Source organism: Melozone crissalis, unplaced genomic scaffold (genome assembly GCF_028551555.1).
Source record: "Melozone crissalis strain CALT ecotype California unplaced genomic scaffold, PUWL_Pcris_2 ptg000222l_1, whole genome shotgun sequence".
Taxonomy (NCBI): Eukaryota; Metazoa; Chordata; class Aves; order Passeriformes; family Passerellidae; genus Melozone; species Melozone crissalis.
The window spans coordinates 834,968-853,919 of NW_026535985.1; the positions used below are offsets into that span (position 1 = coordinate 834,968).

The 18,952-nt window shown below is 43.9% G+C and overlaps 1 protein-coding gene across 1 annotated transcript; it reads left to right on the plus strand.

The window, feature by feature from the left end:
- The first annotated feature begins 2,070 nt into the window (after positions 1 to 2,070).
- Positions 2,071 to 17,316, plus strand: PTGES3 (prostaglandin E synthase 3). The gene is made up of 8 exons (XM_054294228.1): positions 2,071 to 2,333; positions 10,990 to 11,103; positions 11,914 to 11,983; positions 12,868 to 12,966; positions 13,852 to 13,941; positions 15,355 to 15,417; positions 15,899 to 15,923; positions 16,463 to 17,316. Coding segments are annotated over exons 1-8 (483 nt in total). The 5' UTR covers positions 2,071 to 2,331; the 3' UTR covers positions 16,483 to 17,316.
- Positions 17,317 to 18,952: the final 1,636 nt, after the last annotated feature.

Sequence of the window (18,952 nt, forward strand, 5' to 3'; positions counted from 1 at the left end):
GCTCTCTCAGGGCTTTTTGGATCACTGAGACCCCAAGATATAAAAATCTCTTTTCCCAGCCTGAGCGCTTGAGGAATGAGTTGGAGCTCTTCATTTCTCGGTCTCAAGGTTGTTTAAATGTGTTTTATCTATAAAAAATGTTCTCCTGCCCATCAGGTCCATCCAGCAGGACAATTCCAGGCACTCTGCCTGGCCCCAGGGTGGTGGTAGGTCTTTATACTAAAAATTATGTATAAAATATTTACAATAATTTCCCAATACCTATCACCTGTTAGACAGTGAGCTTCCACTCTAAACCAACCCAAAAGTGCCACCATCACAGCAGGAGATGGAGGCCAAGAAGAAGGAGGAGAAAGGCTGGACACACTTAGATTCTTCCATCTTGCCTCCTGAACCTCCATTCTAAAAACCCCAAAATTCTACATTTTCACCCAGTGATTAATTCACTAAAATTTTACTCAAACTCTTGTGGCTTGTAACTCCTCGCACAAAGCTGGAATTCTTTCCAGGCCTTGGGATGGTGTTAGTTTTTTATACTAAAAACTATGTACATTATTTACAATAATTTTCCAACACCTATTAGCTATGTTAGACACTGAGCTTCTACTCTAAACCAACCCAAAAGTGCCACCATCACAGCAGAAGATGGAGGCCAAGAAGAAGGAGAAGAAGGACAGGACATGCCCAGATTCCTCCATTTTGCCTCTTGAACCCCCATTCTAAATCCCCAAAATTCTACATTTTCACCCAGTGATTAATTCACTATCATTCTACTCAAGCTCTTGTGGTTTGTAACTCCTCACACAAATCTGGTGATTGTTTCCAGCCCTTGGGGTGGTGTTAGTTATTTATACTAAAAACTATGTACAATATTTATATGTTTCAGAAGGCTGATTTATTATTTTATGATATCTATTGTCCCCCTGTGCTGGCACTTCTCCCCAAATTCCTCCAGGAGAGGGTCAGGGTGGAATTTCAGGAGGAATAAAAGGTGGTCAGGCTTTGGAGCTGCCTGGAGGAAAGGAGGTTCAGAGGGGAATTTTCACCCCAAAACTCCCTGATGGGAGAGTGGTGCCAGGTGGGATCAAAATCTGCTCCCAGGGAGCACCAGGACAAGAGGAAATGGCCCCAAATTCCTCCAGGAGAAGTTCAGGATGGACATGAGAAGGAATTTCCTCATGGAAAAGGTGGTCAGGCTTTGGAGCTGCCTGGAGGAAAGAAGTTCAGAGGGGAATTTTCACCCCACAAGTCCCTGATGGGACAACAGGGTTGGGCTGTGCTCCCGTGGGGCAAGTGGGGGGGTGCTGGGGGTCCCCATAGGGGGATCCCAATGGGAGGGTCCCAGTGGGGAGGGGTCCTGGGGGTCCCAATGGGAGGGTCTCAATGGGGGGAGGGCCCAGTGGGGAAGGTCCTGGGGGTCCAAATAATGGGGGTCCCAGTGGGGGAATCCCAACTGGGGGGGGTCCCAATGGGAGGGTCCCAGTGGTTGGGGGTTCCAATGGTGCGGTCCCAATGTGGGGGTCCCGGGGGTCTCAATGGGGGGGGTCCCAGTGGGGGGATCCCAATGGGGGCTTCCCTGTGGGGGGATCCCGGGGTTCCCAGTGTCGGGGTCCTAGTGGGGTGGTTCCAATGGGGGGTCCCAGTGGGGGGGATCTCAGGATTCCCAGTGTGGGGATCCCATGGGGGGGGGGGGGGTCCCAATGGGAGGGTCCCAGTGGCCGGGGGTCCCAGTGGGGGGGGGTCCCAGTGGGGGGATCCCGCGGTTCCCAGTGTGTGAGGGGGTCTCAGTGGGGGAATCCCAATGGGGGGTTCCCAGTGGAGGGATCCCGGGGTTCCCAATGGGGGGGTCCCAGTGGGGTGGGGAGAGTCCCAGTGAGGGGGTCCCAGTGTGGGGCAGTCCCGGGGCTCCCTTCCCGCTCACGCTGTCGCCGCGCCTCACCGCGCATGCGCGCCCAGAAGCTGCTGGAAGGGCAGCGGGGCGGGGGCGCGCGCGGGGGGGCGGGGGCGCGCTCGGGGCCCGCGCACGCGCGCTCGGCGGCGGCGGGAGGGCCGTGAGGGGAGGGGAGGAAGAGGAGGAGGAGGCGGCGGCGGCGGCGGCGCGCGCGGGGATTTTGCTGCGTCACCACGGGCCGAGCGCTGCGCGGGGCATTGTGGGAGCGAGGCCGCGCCAGAGCCCCCGAGCCCGCCCGGAGCCGCCACCGGAGCCGTCACCGGAACCCCCCCCCCCCTTCCTCCGGAACCCTCCCGGTACCGCCCAAGCACGAGCCGCGACACCGCCCGGAGCCTTCCGCACCCCCTCAGGAGCGCCCGCCGGAGCCGTCGCCATCCGCCATGTGAGGCCCGGGGATGGGAGCGGCGCGGGAAGGCCCCGCCAGGCCCCGGCGCTGCCGCGGGAGCCGCCCCGGCGCCGCCGAGCGCGGGCTGACCTTGGGCTCTGAGGGGGTTTGTCCCGGTTACCGTATGGGCCCGGTTACCGGGTGTACCGGGATGTGCCGCTGTGGGTTATAATGGGGTGTTCGGGGGGTGTCACGCGTTTCTCGGTGCCCACCGGTACCGGGCCAAAACTCCCGGTAAGTAACGCGTGGAACAATCCAGAGCGAGAAAATCTGTTTGTAAACTTGGGATTTTCACCCTAAAATCCGTCCCTGCCTTTTGCGCTGGCCCTGAAAGCGTCCAAGGCCAGGGCTTGGAACGGGATGGGCTTGAAGGTTTTTTTTCCAGCCCAGACCATTCCAGAATTCCCTGAAAAACGGAGAAATAACGAAAAAAAAACCCTCTGGAAGGGGTGGAGAAGCACGGAAAGCCCCGGGGCAGGCGCGGTGCTGCAGGTGAGCCGCTTGATTCGTCTCCACGTGCATCCCGAGCGGGTTCCCGCGTTCCTTAATTCACCTTTTTATTTCAAATTCTCCAAGGAATTTAATTTGGGAGCAACCCAAAAGCAAAGCTCTGGTGGATGTGAGTGTTCCCTCAAGAACAAGCAGAGTTTTGTGTGTCCAGGGTAACACTGAGGAGGAAAAACTGGCTGGGAAAAAAAGAGCTGCCGGCATCTCCAGTGGCAGAACATGGGTTTCAAACCAGATTTTGAGGGAAAAAATGAAAAAATTCCTTCCTCTGAGGATGCTGAGGCACTGGGATGGATTTTCCAGAGGGTGTCCCTGCACATGGCAGGGGGGCTGAACGAGCTTTAAGGTTTTTTCCAGCCCAAACCATTCCAGAATTCCGTGAAAAATGGAGGAATAATGAAAAAATCCCTCAGGAAGGGGTGGAGAAGCACAGAAAGCCCCGAGTTCCTTAATTCACCTTTTTACTTAGAATTCTCCAAGGAATTAATTTAGGGACAGCCCAAAAGCAAAGCTGTGATGGATGTGAGTGTTCCCTCAAGAACAAGCAGAGTTTTGTGTGTCCGAGAGGAAAAACTGGCTGGGAAAGAAGAGTTGCCGGCAGCATTCCCACATTTCCAGTGGCAGAACAAGGGTTTCAAACCAGATTTCGGGGGAAAAAATGAAAAATTCCTCTTTTTGAGGGTGCTGAGGCACTGGGATGGATTTTCCAGAGGGTGTCCCTGCACATGAATGAGCTTCAAGGTCCCTCCCAACCCAAACCATTCCATGATTTTGTGACCTCTCCATGCCTGCCTTGAAGGATTGGAGGCAGCAGCACTTCCTGAGGTTTTGTTTTGTCAGAAATTGTGATTGAGGATTAATTGATGAGTTTTTGGTGCCTTTTCCTCAGCCAGGCTTTTACTTTTCTTCTGAAACCTTAAACAGTGGAGGTGCTTCATCTTAACGTGAGTGAAAGTGAGAGAACTGTGATCAAATTGGAGTTTTTTCGTGTAATTTCTGTAGATTTCATCCTCCTGAAACTGCATCTGCATGGGATGGTCTGAAATCTGAAATTAGGCTTTTTTTAATGAAAAAAAAAAGCACCTTTTCAAGGTGTAAAAATTAAAGGAAAAGTAATTTTGTAAAACAGGTTTTATTGCTGTCTAGGAGGGGAAAATCTTGTTGAGAGCCTGATTTTTGCAATGTCCTCAAGCTGTCTGGAGACAAAAATGGGATTCCAAAGGCACAGAATAGAGAGAAAACATGAAAAGAGATTTGGGAACTTCCTCAGTGCCACAAATGGGGAAATTTGAGATTCCAGTGGTGCCAAAAACCAGAATTTATTTATTCAGGGATATCCTTGAGGGCTCTGTGGTGAAGCTGAGCCTCCACATTGCTGGGAACCTTCTAGAACCTGGCCCACAGTGCTGGAATAACAATTCCCATCAGAATGTGGGGACTGGAAGAGCCAGAGGAGCTTTGGGGGTGGCTTTGGCTGCTCAGGAAATCCCCAAAATCACAGGTGGATAACACAGAGGAAATCCTCTAAATTCCTTTTCAAGAAGTCCCAAAATCACAGGTGGATGGGCAGAAGAAATCCTCTAAATTCTAAATTCCCTTTCAAGAAATCCCTAAATCACAGGTGGATGGGCAGAAGAAATCCTCTAAATTCTAAATTCCCTTTCAAGAAATCCCTAAATCACAGGTGGATGGGCAGAAGAAATCCTCTAAATTCTAAATTCCTTCATTCCCTTTCAGGAAGTCTCAAAATCACAGGTAGATGGGACAGAGGAAATCCTCTAAATTCTAAATTTACTTTCAAGAAATCCCCAAAATCACAGGTAGATGGAACAGAGGAAATCCTCTGAAATCCCTTTCAGGAAGTCCCCAGAATCACAGGTAGATGCCAGAGAGGAAATCTTCTAAATTCAAAATTCCCTTTCAAGAAGTCCCCAAAATCACAGGTGGATGGGACAGAGGGAATCCTGTAAATTCTAAATTCCCTTTCAGGAAATTCTAAAATCACAGGTGGATGGGCAGAAGAAATCCTCTAAATTCTAAATTTACTTTCAAGGAAGTCCCCAAAATCACAGGTGGATGGGACAGAAGAAATCCCCTAAATTCCCTTTCAGGAAATCCCAAAATCACAGGTGGATGACCAGAAGAAATCCTCTAAATTCTAAATTTACTTTCAGGAAATTCCAAAATCAGAGGTGGATGGGACAGAAGGAATCCTCTAAAGTCTAAATTCCCTTTCAAGAAATCCCAAAATCACAGGTGGATGGGACAGAAGGAATCCTCTAAATTATAAATTTACTTTTAGGAAGTCCCCAAAATCTCAGGTCGATGGGACAGAGAAAATCCTCTAAATTCTAAATTCCCTTTCAAGAAATCCCAAAAATCACAGATGGATGGGACAGAGGAAATCCCCTAAATATCAAATTCCCTTTTAAACATTTAAATTCCCTTTTCTTTCCCAAATCCCATGGATGGGTGCTGGATACCCCTGACAAGCTGAGCTCCCTCAGGGTTTGGATGAGCATTTTGGAGCTCTGAAGGTGCCAAAACAGGAGATTTTCACTAAAACAAGAGATTTGCACTAAAACAGGAGATTTTCACTGGGAGCAGTGCAGGGCTCCCCACAGGAGCTCCTTCTCCTGGGAATCCTTTTCAGGAAATCCCCAAAATCACAGGTAGATGGGACAAAGGAAATCCTCTAAATTCTAAATTTACTTTCAAAAAGTCTCAAAAATCGTAGGTGGATGGGCAGAAGAAATCTCCTGAATTCTAAATTTAATTTCAAGGAAGTCCCCAAAATCACAGGTGGATGGGACAGAAGAAATCCTCTAAATTCCCTTTCAGGAAATCCCAAAATCACAGGTGGACGGGACAGAGGAAATCTCATAAATTCTAAATTCCCTTTCAGGAAGTCCCCAAAATCACAGGTGGATGAGCAGAAGGAATCCTCTAAATTCTAAATTTACTTTCAGGAAGTCCCCAAAATCTCAGGTGGATGGGACAGAGAAAATCCTCTAAATTCCAAATTCCCATTTAAACATTTAAATTCCCTTTTCTTTCCCAAATCCCATGGATGGGTGCTGGATACCCCTGACAAGCTGAGCTCCCTCAGGGTTTGGATGAGCATTTTGGAGCTCTGAAAGTGCCAAAACAGGAGATTTTCACTAAAACAGGAGATTTTCACTGGGAGCAGTGCAGGGCTCCCCACAGGAGCTCCTTCTCCTGGGAATCTCTGTGTGGGCAGAATTTAAAAGGAGCTCTCCAGCAGGTCCTGCCTTACTGGTTTGAACTGGTGAGTCCTGATGGGGCTCACTGGGAGGTTTTTCATCTCCTCCCTTTGGGAAGGTGAGATTGGAAAAGGAGATAAAAGAGGAGAGGCAGCTCCAGCACGTTCTGGGTGCTCTTGGGGTGAATTCCCGGGGAAGCAGGGCAGGTTTAGGTTCAGAAATTTGGAATTGGGAAAATTAAGTTCCAGAAACCTGGAACCAGAATTATGGCAGAGATCTGGGATCTCTCTGCTTTGCATCTTGGATGTGTGTGTGTAGCCTGGAGTGGGATTTTTGGGAGGTCACAGGTTCTGAGCACTCTCAGGGTGAATTCCCAGGAAAGCAGGGCAGGTTTAGGGTCAGAAACCTGGAATGGGGAAAATTAAGTTCCTGAAACCTGGAACCAGAATTATGGCAGAGTAAAACTCATCTGGGATCTCTCTGCTCTGCAGCTCAGATATGGGATTTCTGGGATTGCTGTGAGTTCTGTTGGTGCCTCAAATCCCCAATCCTGGAGGAGCTGCTGAGGTCACGGGTTTTGGGGTGAATTCCCAGGAAAGCAGCACAGTTTTAGGTGTGGAATTATGAAAATTAAGTTCCTGAAACCTGGAACCGGAATTATGGCAGAGTCAGACTCATCTGGGATCTCTGCTCTGGAGCTCTGACCTGTGAGCTGAGTGGGAATTTCTGGGAGTGCTGTCAGTTCTGTTGCTGCCTCAAATTCCTGGTGGAGCTCCTGGGGTCACCAAGTGTCTTGGGGTGAATTCCCAGGAAAACAGGAAAACAGGGCACGTGTAGGGTCAGAAACTTGGAATTAGGAAAATTAGGTTCCAGAAACCTGGAACCAGAATTATGGCTGAGTAAAACTCATCTGGGATCTTGCTGCTGTCCAGCTCGGATGTGTGTGTGTAGCCTTGAGCTGAATGGGATTTCTGGGAGGTCACAGGTTCTGAGCACTCTCAGGGTGAATTCCCAGGAAAACAAGGCAGGTTTAGGGTCAGAAACTTGGAATTAGGAAAATTAAGTTCCTGAAACCTGGAACCAGAATTATGGCAGAGTAGAACTCATCTGGGATCTTGCTGCTGTCCAGCTTGGACATGGGAGTTGAGTGGGAATTTCTGGGAGCTCTCTGAGTGCTGTTGGTGCCTCAAATCCCCGATCCTGGTGGAGCTGCTGAGGTCCTGGGTCTTGGAGTGAATTCCCAGGAAAGCAGGGCAGGTTTGGGTTCAGAAACTTGGAATTATGGAAATTAAGTTCCTGAAACCTGGAACCAGAATTATGGCAGAGTCAGACTCATCTGGGATCTCTACTCTGGAGCTCTCACCTGTGAGCTGAGTGGGATTTTTGGGATTGCTCTGGGTTCTTTTGGTGCTTCAAATCTCCAATCCTGGTGGAGCTGCTGAGGTCACGGGTTCTGAGCACTCTCAGGGTGAATTGCCAGGAAAGCAGGACAGGTTTAGGTTCAGAAACCTGGAATTATGAAAATGAAGTTCCAGAAACCTGTAACCAGAATTATGTCTGAGTAAAACTCATCTGGGATCTCTCTGCTCTGGAGCTTTGATGTGTGAGCTGAGTGGGATTTCTGGGAGCTCTCAGAGTTCTGTTGGTCCCTCAGATCCCTGATCCTGGTGGAGCTGCTGAGGTCACCAAGTGTCTTGGGGTGAATTCCCAGGAAAGCAACACAATTTTAGGTTCATAAATGTGAGTTATGGCTGAGTAAAACTTATCTGGGATCTTGCTGCTGTCCAGGGTGAGCTGAGTGGGATTTCTGGGATTGCTGTGAGTTCTGTTGGTGCCTCAAATCCCTGATCCTGGTGGAGATGCCTAGGTCACGGGTTTTGGGGTGAATTCCCAGGGAAGCAGGGCAGGTTTAGGTTCAGAAATGGGAATTATGGCCAAATAAAACTCATCAGGGAGGGATCTCACTGCTGTCCAACTTACACACGTGAGCTGAGTGGAATTTCTGGGAGCTCTTTTGAGTTCTTTTGGTGCCTCAAATCCCCGATCCTGGTGGAGCTGCTGAGGTCACAGGTCTTGGGGTGATTTCCCAGGACAGCAACACAGGTAAAGGTTCAAAAATGTGAATTTTGGCCAAGTCAGACTTGTTTGGGATCCCTGTGCTCTGCAGCTTGGATGTGTGAGCCGAGTGAGGTTTCTGGGAGCTCTCTGAGTTCTGTTGGTGCCTCAAATCCCTGATCCTGGTGGAGCTGCTGAGGTCACGGGTCTTGGGGTGAATTCCCAGGAAAGCAGGGCAGGTTTAGGTTCAAAAAATGTGAATTATGGCTGAATAAAACTCATCAGGGAGGGATCTTGGTGTTGTCCAGCTCAGACATATGATCTGAATGGGATTTCTGGGAGCTCTCTGAGTTCTGTTGGTGCCTCAAATCCCCGATGCTGGTGGAGCTGCTGAGGTCACGGATCTTGGGGTGAATTCCCAGGAAAGCAACTTCAGATGTACATTCAAAAATGTGAATTATGGCTGGGTAAAACTCATCTGGGATCTCGCTGCTGTCCAGTGTGAGCTGAAAGGGATTTCTGGGAGCACTTTGAGTTCTCTTGGTGCCTCCAGTTCCCAATCCCGTTGGCGCTGCCGAGGTCCCAGCTGGGATGGAATCTCCTCCCTGGGCAGACTGGAGATGTCTCCATGTCCCCATCTCTCCATCTCTCCATGTCCCCATCTCTCCATCTCTCCATGTCCCCATCTCTCCATATCCCTATTTCCCCATGTCCCCATCTCTCCATGTCCCCATCTCTCCATGTCCCCATGTCCCCATCTCTCCATGTCCCTGTTTCTCCATGTCCCCGTCTCTCCATCTCTCCACGTCCCCATCTCCCCATCTCTCCATGTCCCTATTTCCCCATGTCCCCGTCTCTCCATGTCCCCATCTCCCCATGTCCCCATGTCCCCATCATCTCTCCATGTCCCCATGTCTCCATGTCCCTATTTCCCCATGTCCCCGTCTCTCCATGTCCCCGTCTCTCCGTGTCCCCATCTCTCCATGTCCCCATCTCTCCATGTCCCCGTCTCTCCATGTCCCCATCTCTCCATGTCCCCATCTCTCCATCTCTCCATCTCTCCATGTCCCCATCTCTCCATGTCCCCATCTCTCCATGTCCCCATCTCTCCATCTCTCCATGTCTCCATGTCCACATCTCTCCATGTCCCCATCTCTCCGTGTCCCCATCTCTCCATGTCCCCATGTCCCTGTCTCTCCATGTCCCCGTGTCCCCATCTCTCCGTGTCCCCATGTCCCTATTTCCCCATGTCCCCATCTCTCCATGTCCCCATCTCTCCATGTCCCCATGTCCCCATCTCTCCATGTCCCTGTTTCTCCATGTCCCCGTCTCTCCATCTCTCCACGTCCCCATCTCCCCATCTCTCCATGTCCCTATTTCCCCATGTCCCCATCTCTCCATGTCCCCATCGCCCCATGTCCCCATCATCTCTCCATGTCCCCATCTCTCCATCTCTCCATGTCCCCATCTCTCCGTGTCCCCATCTCTCCATGTCCCCATGTCCCTGTCTCTCCATGTCCCCGTGTCCCCATGTCCCTATTTCCCCATGTCCCCATCTCTCCATGTCCCCATCTCTCCATGTCCCCATCTCTCTGTGTCCCCATCTCTCTGTGTCCCCATCTCTCCATGTCCCCATGTCCCTGTCTCTCCATGTCCCCATGTCCCTATTTCCCCATGTCCCCATGTCCCCATTTCCCCACTGACAGCTGGGAATTGTTGTCCCCACCCGTCCCGGTGTCACCCAGGCAGGGACACTGAGATTTGTCACCAACAGAGCAGGGACAGCGTCCTGAGTGCCCCAAGCTGGGATATTGGGAGAAATTAATTAAATAATAATAATAAATTAAATAAATTCAATAATAACTAAATTAAAGAAGATACTATGATGGGATATTGCGATACATTCATTAAGTAAATTAAAAAATAATAATAATTTTATAATGCATATTATGAGAAATTAAATATAATAATGCAATAATAAAATAAATTAATTAATGGGATATTGGGAGAAATTAATTAAATAATAATAAATTAAATAAATTAAGTAATAAATAAATTAAAGAAGATACTGAGATGGGATATTGTGATACATTCATTAAGTAAATAAAAAATATAATCATTTTATAATAATAAATAATGGAATATTAGGAGAAATTAAATAAATAAAATTAGAATTGAATAATGTGGTATTGGCAGAAATTATTTTAATAATAATAATAAATATTAAATAAAATAAATAAATTTAATAATGGGATATTGGGAGAAATTAATTAAATAATAATAAATTAAATAATAAATAAAATAAATAATTTGATTAATGGGATATTGGGAGAAATTAATTAAATAATAATAATAAATTAAATAATAAATAAAATAAATAAGTTAAATAATGGGATATTGGGAGAAATTAATTAAATAATAGTAATAAATAAATAAATAAAATAATGGTATATCGGGAGAAATTAACTAAATAATAATAATAAAAAATTAAATAAATTAAATAAATTATATAATAAATAAAATAAATAAATTGAGTAATGGGATATTACTCAATGAACATTCCCTGAAATGCTGCTCTCAGGTTTGCACCCCTGGAACAGCTGAAACTTGAGGCTGAATTCAGAATCCATTAAATAAATTAAATAATAAATTAATTAATTAAGCCATTTAGGTTTTAACTCTTTGCGTGACTTATTCCAAATAAATAATTTCTTTTATTCCATCTCTCTTTATTCCAAATCCATCTTTTTATTCCAACTCAAATCCCCTTTGAAGCCCACAGTAACCTCAAAATGCAGATTTTAATTGCAGAAATGATAATTTTAATTAAATTTTGAATTAAAAATGAATATTTTTGTGGCCCACAGGCAGCCTGCCTCTGCCAAGTGGTACGACCGGAGGGATTACGTGTTCGTGGAGTTCTGTGTGGAGGACAGCAAAGATGTAAATGTCAATTTTGAAAAGTCCAAACTCACCTTCAGGTCAGCAATTCAGGCACAAAAACCAGCAAAATATTGATTTATTTTGGGGCTAAATTCTGATTTATTTGGGGTTAAATATTGATTTATTTTGGGGTTAAATATAAATTTTTGGGGGTTAAATATTGATTTATTTTGGGGCTAAATTCTGATTTATTTTGGGGTTAAATATTGATTTGTTTTGGAGCAAAATAATTTCTTTTGGGGCTAAATACTGATTTCTTTTGGGGTTAAATATTGATTTATTTTAGGGCTAAATACTGATTTATTTTAGGGCTAAATTCTGATTTTGTTGGGCTAAATATTGATTTCTTTTGGGGCTAAATTCTGATTTATTTTGGGGTTAAATATTGATTTATTTTGGGGCTAAATTCTGGTTTATTTTGGGGTTAAATATTGATTTATTTTGGGGCTAAATTCTGATTTTTTTGGGGGGTTAAATATTGATTTATTTTTGAGTTTAATACTGATTTATTTTGTGGCTAAATTCTGATTCATTTTGGGGTTAAATATTTATTCATTGGGGTTAAATATTTATTGGGTTAAATATTTATTCATTGGGGTTAAATATTTATTTAACCCAATAAATTTAAATATTATTTATTGGGTTAAATATTTATTGGGTTTAATACTGATTTATTTTGAGGCTAAATTCCTATTTATTTGGGAGCTAAATTCTGATTTATTTTGTGGCTAAATTCTGATTTATTTGGAGCTAAATATTGATTTATTTTGGAGCTAAATACTGATTTATTTTGGGGCTAAATACTGATTTATTTTGGAGCTAAATTCTGATTTCTTTTTCTCTTGCAGTTGTCTTGGAGGAAGTGATAACTTTAAACATTTAAATGAAATTGATCTTTTTAATAATATCGATCCAAATGTGAGTATCCTCCTGAATTCTTGATGTTTGTCCAGAGAAATTGCAAATATTCCATTTTTTAAATTATTCGAGGCCGTTTTGGCCTGGTGGAAGGTGGCAGGAATTTGGAATTCGGGTTTAAATTTCATTTCCAACCCAAACCAAATCTTAGTTTTGAGATCCTAAAAAATATCAGTTTTTTAGGCTGCTCTCCAGATTTTATTCCTTAAAAATAAGAATATACAGAATTATATTCCTTATTTTTGAGATCTTAAAAAATACCAGTTCTTTAGGCTTGTCCCAAGATTCTGTTCCTTAAAAATAACAATATATAAAATTACATTCCTTAGAACTGAGGTCCTAAAAAATATCAGTTTTTTAGGCTGTTCCCAAGATTTTATTCCTTAAAAATAAGAAATATATAAAATTATATTCCTTAGTTTTGAGATCCTAAAAAATATCAGTTCTTTAGGCTGCTCCCAATATTTTATTCCATAAAAATAAGAATATATAAAATTATATTCCTTAGAAATATCACCTGTTCTTTAGGCTGCTCTCAAGATTTTATTCCTTAAAAATAAGAATATGTAAAATTATATTGTATATAAAATTATAATATTATATTATATTATATTATATTATATTATATTATATTATATTATATTATATTGTATTGTATTACATTACATTACATTACATTATATTACATTATATTATATTACAATATATTATATTACATTACAATATATTATAATATACTATAATATATTATATTATTAGAACATAAAAGCTCCAAATCAGATCCAAGAAAGTTTCTCCAGGGGGTACAAGGAATAAGGGGAGAGGTAAAGATAAAGGAAGGATCTTTTAATAAAAGATTAAAAGATTTTTAATATTTTTTTCAGGAATCAAAGCATAAAAGAACAGACAGATCCATCTTGTGCTGTTTACGAAAAGGAGAATCTGGTCAGGCATGGCCAAGGTTAACAAAAGAGAGGGCAAAGGTGGGTTTTAATTTAATTTTTAAAAAATTAAAAACTATTTTATTTTATATTATCTTTTATTTTATTTTATATTATATTTGTAATATATAAAATAGGTACATAATAATACGTAATATATATAATTAATATTATATATGTATATTATAAATTAATATTATATATGTTTATATATAATTAATGTAATATTAATTATAGATAAATATATATTATGTATATGATGTATAAATTAATATAATATTAATTATATTAATATATATATGACTCTATATAAAAATATATAAATTTATATATTTTTTATATAATTTATATTTATATATTTTATATAAATATGTTTATATATTCATATATAATTAATTATATATTATATTTATACATAATATATATTTATATATAATTAATTAGTATAGTTAATATATATAATATATTATATGTTATATATAATATATATAAAATTATACATATATATATGTAATTTATATATTTATATGTAATTAATTATGTATATTATATTTATTTAATTAAATAAATTAAATTAGATATAAGTTAATTTATATAATTAAATAAATATAATATATATTTATATATCATTAATTAAGAATATTAATTTTAAAATATAATTAATAACAATAATTATATTTTAAAGTATATATGTATTTTATATATATATAAATATATATATTTTAAAAATATATATTAATTATATTTTATATCATATTTAGTGAATATTTGGGTCATGTTCAAATTCTGGAGCAATTTTAGGTCAATTTTCCTGCTCCTGATCCCACAGCAGCTCTGGTTAACCAGTTCTAAGTGACAGCCTCACATTTCCTTGTCCTGAAATAATTCCTTGTCCTGAAATAATTCCTTGTCCTGAAACAACTCCAGCTCAACTGGCTCAGCGTGGACTTCAACAACTGGAAAGACTGGGAGGATGATTCAGATGAAGACATGTCCAACTTCGATCGTTTCTCTGAGGTAAGCAATTGTGGGGGCCTGAACATTTGTGTTGTTAGAACAGCAATGAGAACCCAACAACTGAAATGCAGTGAGAATTCTGTGTGTTGGATAAGTGGGTCCTGGCTGTCCTAAATGAGTCCCAGCTGCCAAGTCTTAGTTGGGCAACAGCTGTGGCTTGTAAAGATGGCTGGGATAAAAGGGGTGGGCTGAGAGCCCTGGAGGAGCCCCTGTGAAACCATGAGGAACTGCACATGGCATGGTAGAAAACCAGCTGGAAGATATGGACTTTAGGAATATAATAACAACATTGTGGGACTCCAGAAATACGATAATAACAATAAGAATGCAACAATTGGTGACCCTGACGTGATGGAGGAACATGCAGCCTGGGAGCTGTGTAGTGATGCAGCCTGCAGAGCTGTGCAGTTCTGCAGCCTGGGAGCTGTGCAGTTCTGCAGCCTGGGACCTGTGCAGTTCTGCAGCCTGGGAGCTGTGCAGTTATGCAAATACAATATCTAGACTGTATTTGAATATATGTGTTACTAATAGAAGAAGGGGGAAAATGTACTGAGAGTCCTGTGCATTGGCTCAGTGGGTCCTGGCTGTTCTAAATGAGCCGCAGCTGCCAAGTCTTAGTTGGGCAGCAGCTGTGGCTTGTAAAGATGGCTGGGATAAAGGGTGGGCTGAGAGCCCTGGAGGAGCCCCTGTGAAACCGTGAGGAACTGTGCTAGAGAGAAGAACTGCATGGTAGAAAACCAGCGAGAAGGTATGGACTTTAAAAATATAATAACAACAGTATGGGACTTTAGGGATATAATAACAACAGTATGGGACTCTAGAAATACAATAATAACAATAAGAATGCAACAACTGGTGACCCCGACGTGATGGAGGAACATGCAGCCTGGGAGCTGTGCAGTGATGCAGCCTGGGAGCTGTGTAGTGATGCAGCCTGCAGAGCTGTGCAGTTCTGCAGCCTGGGAGCTGTGCAGTTATGCAAATACAATATCTAGATTGTATTTGAATATATGTGTTACTAATAGAAAAAGGGGGAAATGTACTGAGAGTCCTGTGCATTGGCTCAGTGGGTCCCAGTTATTCCAAATGAGCCACAGCTGCCAAGTCCTTGGTTGGGCAGCAGTAAAGATAACTGGGATAAAAGGGGTGAGCTGAGAGCCCTGGAGGAGCCCCTGTGAAACCATGAGGAGCTGCACAGCATGGAACAGAGATCAGCCAGAAGGTATGGACTCTTTAAGAAGATAATAACAACGAGATAACAACAAGGAATGAGAAATTTTTGGAGTTTTGGCAATAAATCCGATTTTTTTGTGCTTTGTAATTCCTGCATGGGGGGGATGATGATTTAGGGTTGTTTAGAGTGGGATTGGGGTTGGTTTCACCCCAAAATGTGATTTTTGTGTCTCTGAGCAGATGATGAACAACATGGGAGGAGACGACGACGTAGACTTGCCAGAAGTAGATGGGGCAGATGATGTGAGTATGTTTGGGGTGGTGACACCTCAGGAGCCCTGCACTCACCCCTGAGCACCAAAAAAGGCAAAAATAACCCCAAAATTTATGATGCCAGCTGGGGAGACCCTTTCCCTCTTCTCTGTGCAGTGAGGCCAAACTGAGCTCAGTAAATTCCTCAAAATTCAGATTTGAGAGCAGATTTGGGAGTAAATTTGGGAGCAGAGATTTGGGAACAGATTTAGGAATAGATTTGGGAACAGATTTAGGAACAAATTTGGGAGCAGAGATTTGGGAACAGATTTAGGAATAGATTTGGGAGCAGATTTGGGAACAGAGATTTGGGAACAGATTTAGGAATAGATTTGGGAGCAGATTTAGGAACACATTTAGGAATAGATTTGGGAGCAGATTTGGGAACAGATTTGGGAGCAGATTAGGGAATCTTTGCTGGTGGGATGAGAGCTGTCTGCTCCACTTAAAGCTTGTTTATTCTCCTTTCCAGGACTCACCAGACAGTGATGATGAAAGTAAGTTGTTTTTTTGTTGTTTTTTGTTATTTTCTCCTCACACACCTGCTGAAGGGCAGCCCCAGCAGATGTTCTTCATCCTGTCCACCAGCTAAAGCCAGACAAATCTAATCTGGGAAAGCCCCAAATCCCAGTTTGACCTTCCCAGGCTTTGGCTTTAGGAGCAGCACATGCAGCATCTTGATATTTTCTTTAATTTATTTCTTTTTAATTCATTTCTTTTGTTATTATTGTATTATTATTTTATTTAATTCCTCCTAATATTCCATTATTTATTATTAGAAAATGATTATAGAATTATTCTTTTTAAATTTACTTAATGAATGTATCGTGATATGCCATCTTAGTATCTTCTTTAATTTATTTATTATTTAATTTATTATTATTCCCCAAAATTGATTGGAGGCCAGGTCATCTTGCTCATGTCCCTTGTGACATAAAAACACCCCGAGAGCTTTTAAAAACCAACCGAGCAACAAATTAAAACCCACAAAACAACCTTAAAACAATTAATTCTCTTTTTTTTTTTTCATTTCTAGAAATGCCAGATCTGGAGTAAGGCAAAGTGTCGTCTTCAGGGTTTTGGGGAAAGAAGTTCATCACAACATTTCATAATTGAGATAAGAATTCCTGAGTTGATAAGCCCTAAAGGGAGATCCTGCATCCTTTAACCCATTTTCAGTCCATTTTAAATGGCTTTCACTGATGGTAGGTTTGTCCCATGGCACGGGGCGGTCTCAAAGCCACGAGAGGCAATAACAGTTATGCATGAAAAGTTTTCCAAACTTCCAAAAAAAAAGATAAAAAAAGATAAAAAACCATCAAACCAACCCAATTGAGGTGTAGGTAATCCATTGAGAAGAGTTGCAATAAAGTTTACAGAGCCTCCAATTACAATGGGAAAACCCTGAATTAACACTGAGAGGTTTAAATGAGTTTTTTTTCCCTTTCTTGTCCATTTATCCTGGGAACAAAACCACAAAATTTAAAAATTCTTTTATCATTGGCTCCCCCAAAAAAACAAAAATAAAATCCAGCAGGGCGAGGCACATCCCCTCCTGTTCCTATTAACAACAAAAAAGTTCATTTTAAAAACAAAAAAACTTCCAAATTTTCCTGGTTTTTGGTGTTGGAACCCCTTGATCCCGTGGTGTGACCCCCCCCAAACCTTTCTCCACCTCTTCCTCCTCCTCCTCCTCCTCGCCCGGGGTGCGAGTTGGCTGTACATTGTTGCTTGTCAATCTGTACATTTTAGACCAAAATCGTATTTGCACTGTGGGTTTGGCAGCAAGTGACAGGACCGTGGAACCGGGCTGAAAAACCTCAATTTCTGTTCAGAGCAGCTGGGATTTTTTTAATGTCTGCATTCTTTCTAATAAACTGTTGAAGACTCCCTGGCTCTCCCTTCGGCCTGGGCCTGTGCATTCCTCAGCGCCGGGGGGGAAAATGGGGGGGATCCCCTTTTTTGGGGTTCAGTGGGGTGGGATCCCCTTTTTTGGGAGGTCATTTGGGGTGGGATCCCCTTCTTTGGGAGGGCATTTGGGGTGGGATCCCCTTTTTTGGGGTTCAGTGGGGTGGGATCCCCTTTTTTGGGAGGGCATTTGGGGTGGGATCCCCTTCTTTGGGAGGGCATTTGGGGTGGGATCCCCTTTTTTGGGGTTCAGTGGGGTGGGATCCCCTTTTTTGGGAGGGCATTTGGGGTGGGATCCCCTTTTTGGGGGGGTCAGTGGGGTGGAATCCTCTTCTTTGGGGGAGTGGGATCCCCTTCTGTGGGGTTCAGTGGGGTGGGATCCCCTTTTTTAGGGGTTCTGTAGGGTGGGATCTCCTTTTTTGGGGATCAGTGGGGTGGGATCCCCTTTTTTTGGGGGGTCAGTGGTGTGGGATCTTCTATGGGAGGTCAGCAGGGTGGGATTTCCTTCTTTGGGGGCATCGGTGGGGTGGGATCCTCTTTTTTGGGGGGTCAGTGGAATGGGATCTCATTTTAAGGGAGGTCAGTGGGGTGGGATCCCCTTTTTGGGGGGGCACTTGGGGTGGGATCCCCTTTATGGGGGGGTCATTGGCATGGGATCCCCTTTTGGGGGGTTCAGTAGGGTGGGATCTTCTATGGGGGTTCAATGGGGTGGGATTCCTTTTTAAGGAGGGGTCATTGGGGTGGGATCTCCTTTTTGGGGGGGCCATTTGGGGTGGGATCCTCTTCTATTGGGGTTCAGTGGGGTGGGATCCCCTTATTTGGGGGGTGCTGTAGGGTAGGATCTCCTGTGGGGGGGGTCAGTGGGGTGGAATCCCCTTTTTTGGGCGTTCCGTAGGGTGGGATCCTCTTCTTTTGGGGTTCAATGGGGTGGGATCTGCTTATTTGGGGGATTCAGTAGGATGGGATGTTCTGTGGGGGATCAGTGGGGTGGGATCCCCTTTTTTGGGGTTCAGTGGGGTGGGATCTTCAGTGGAGGGTCACTGGGGTGGAATCCCCTTCTGGGAGGGGTCAGTAGGGTGGGATCCTCTTCTGTGGGGGGCACGGGGGATGGGATTCTCTTCTTTTGGGGTTCAGTGGGGTGGGATCCCTTTTTTGGGGGGGGGTTCAGTATGGTGGGATGTCCTGGGGGGGGGTCACTGGGGTGTGATCCCCATTTTTGGGGGGTTCAGTGGGCTGGAATCCCCTTCTTTGGGGAGTGTGATCCTCCTCTGTGTGGGATCAGTGTGGTGGGATCCTTTTTTTGGGGTTCAGTGGGGTGGGATCCCCTTTTTGGGGGGATCAGTGGGGCGGGATCCCCTCTCACTGCGGACAGAGCGATCCGGTTCCCCTCAGGTGGGTCAGGCCGGTGGGACCCCATCCCTCGGGGGACAGCACAGAAATGTTGCGGCGGTCCCCAGATCCCCGTGGGGGGAGCAGTGGGGTGGGGATTTGCCCTCGCGGAGAAGGCAGAGCCCGGTGCACCGGCGGCACTACAGCGACACCGGAGCCGTGAGGCGGACACGGTGCCCGGGCGGGGAGGTGCTGTTACCCTCGGCCGCGCGGGGCGGGCACGGGCCCG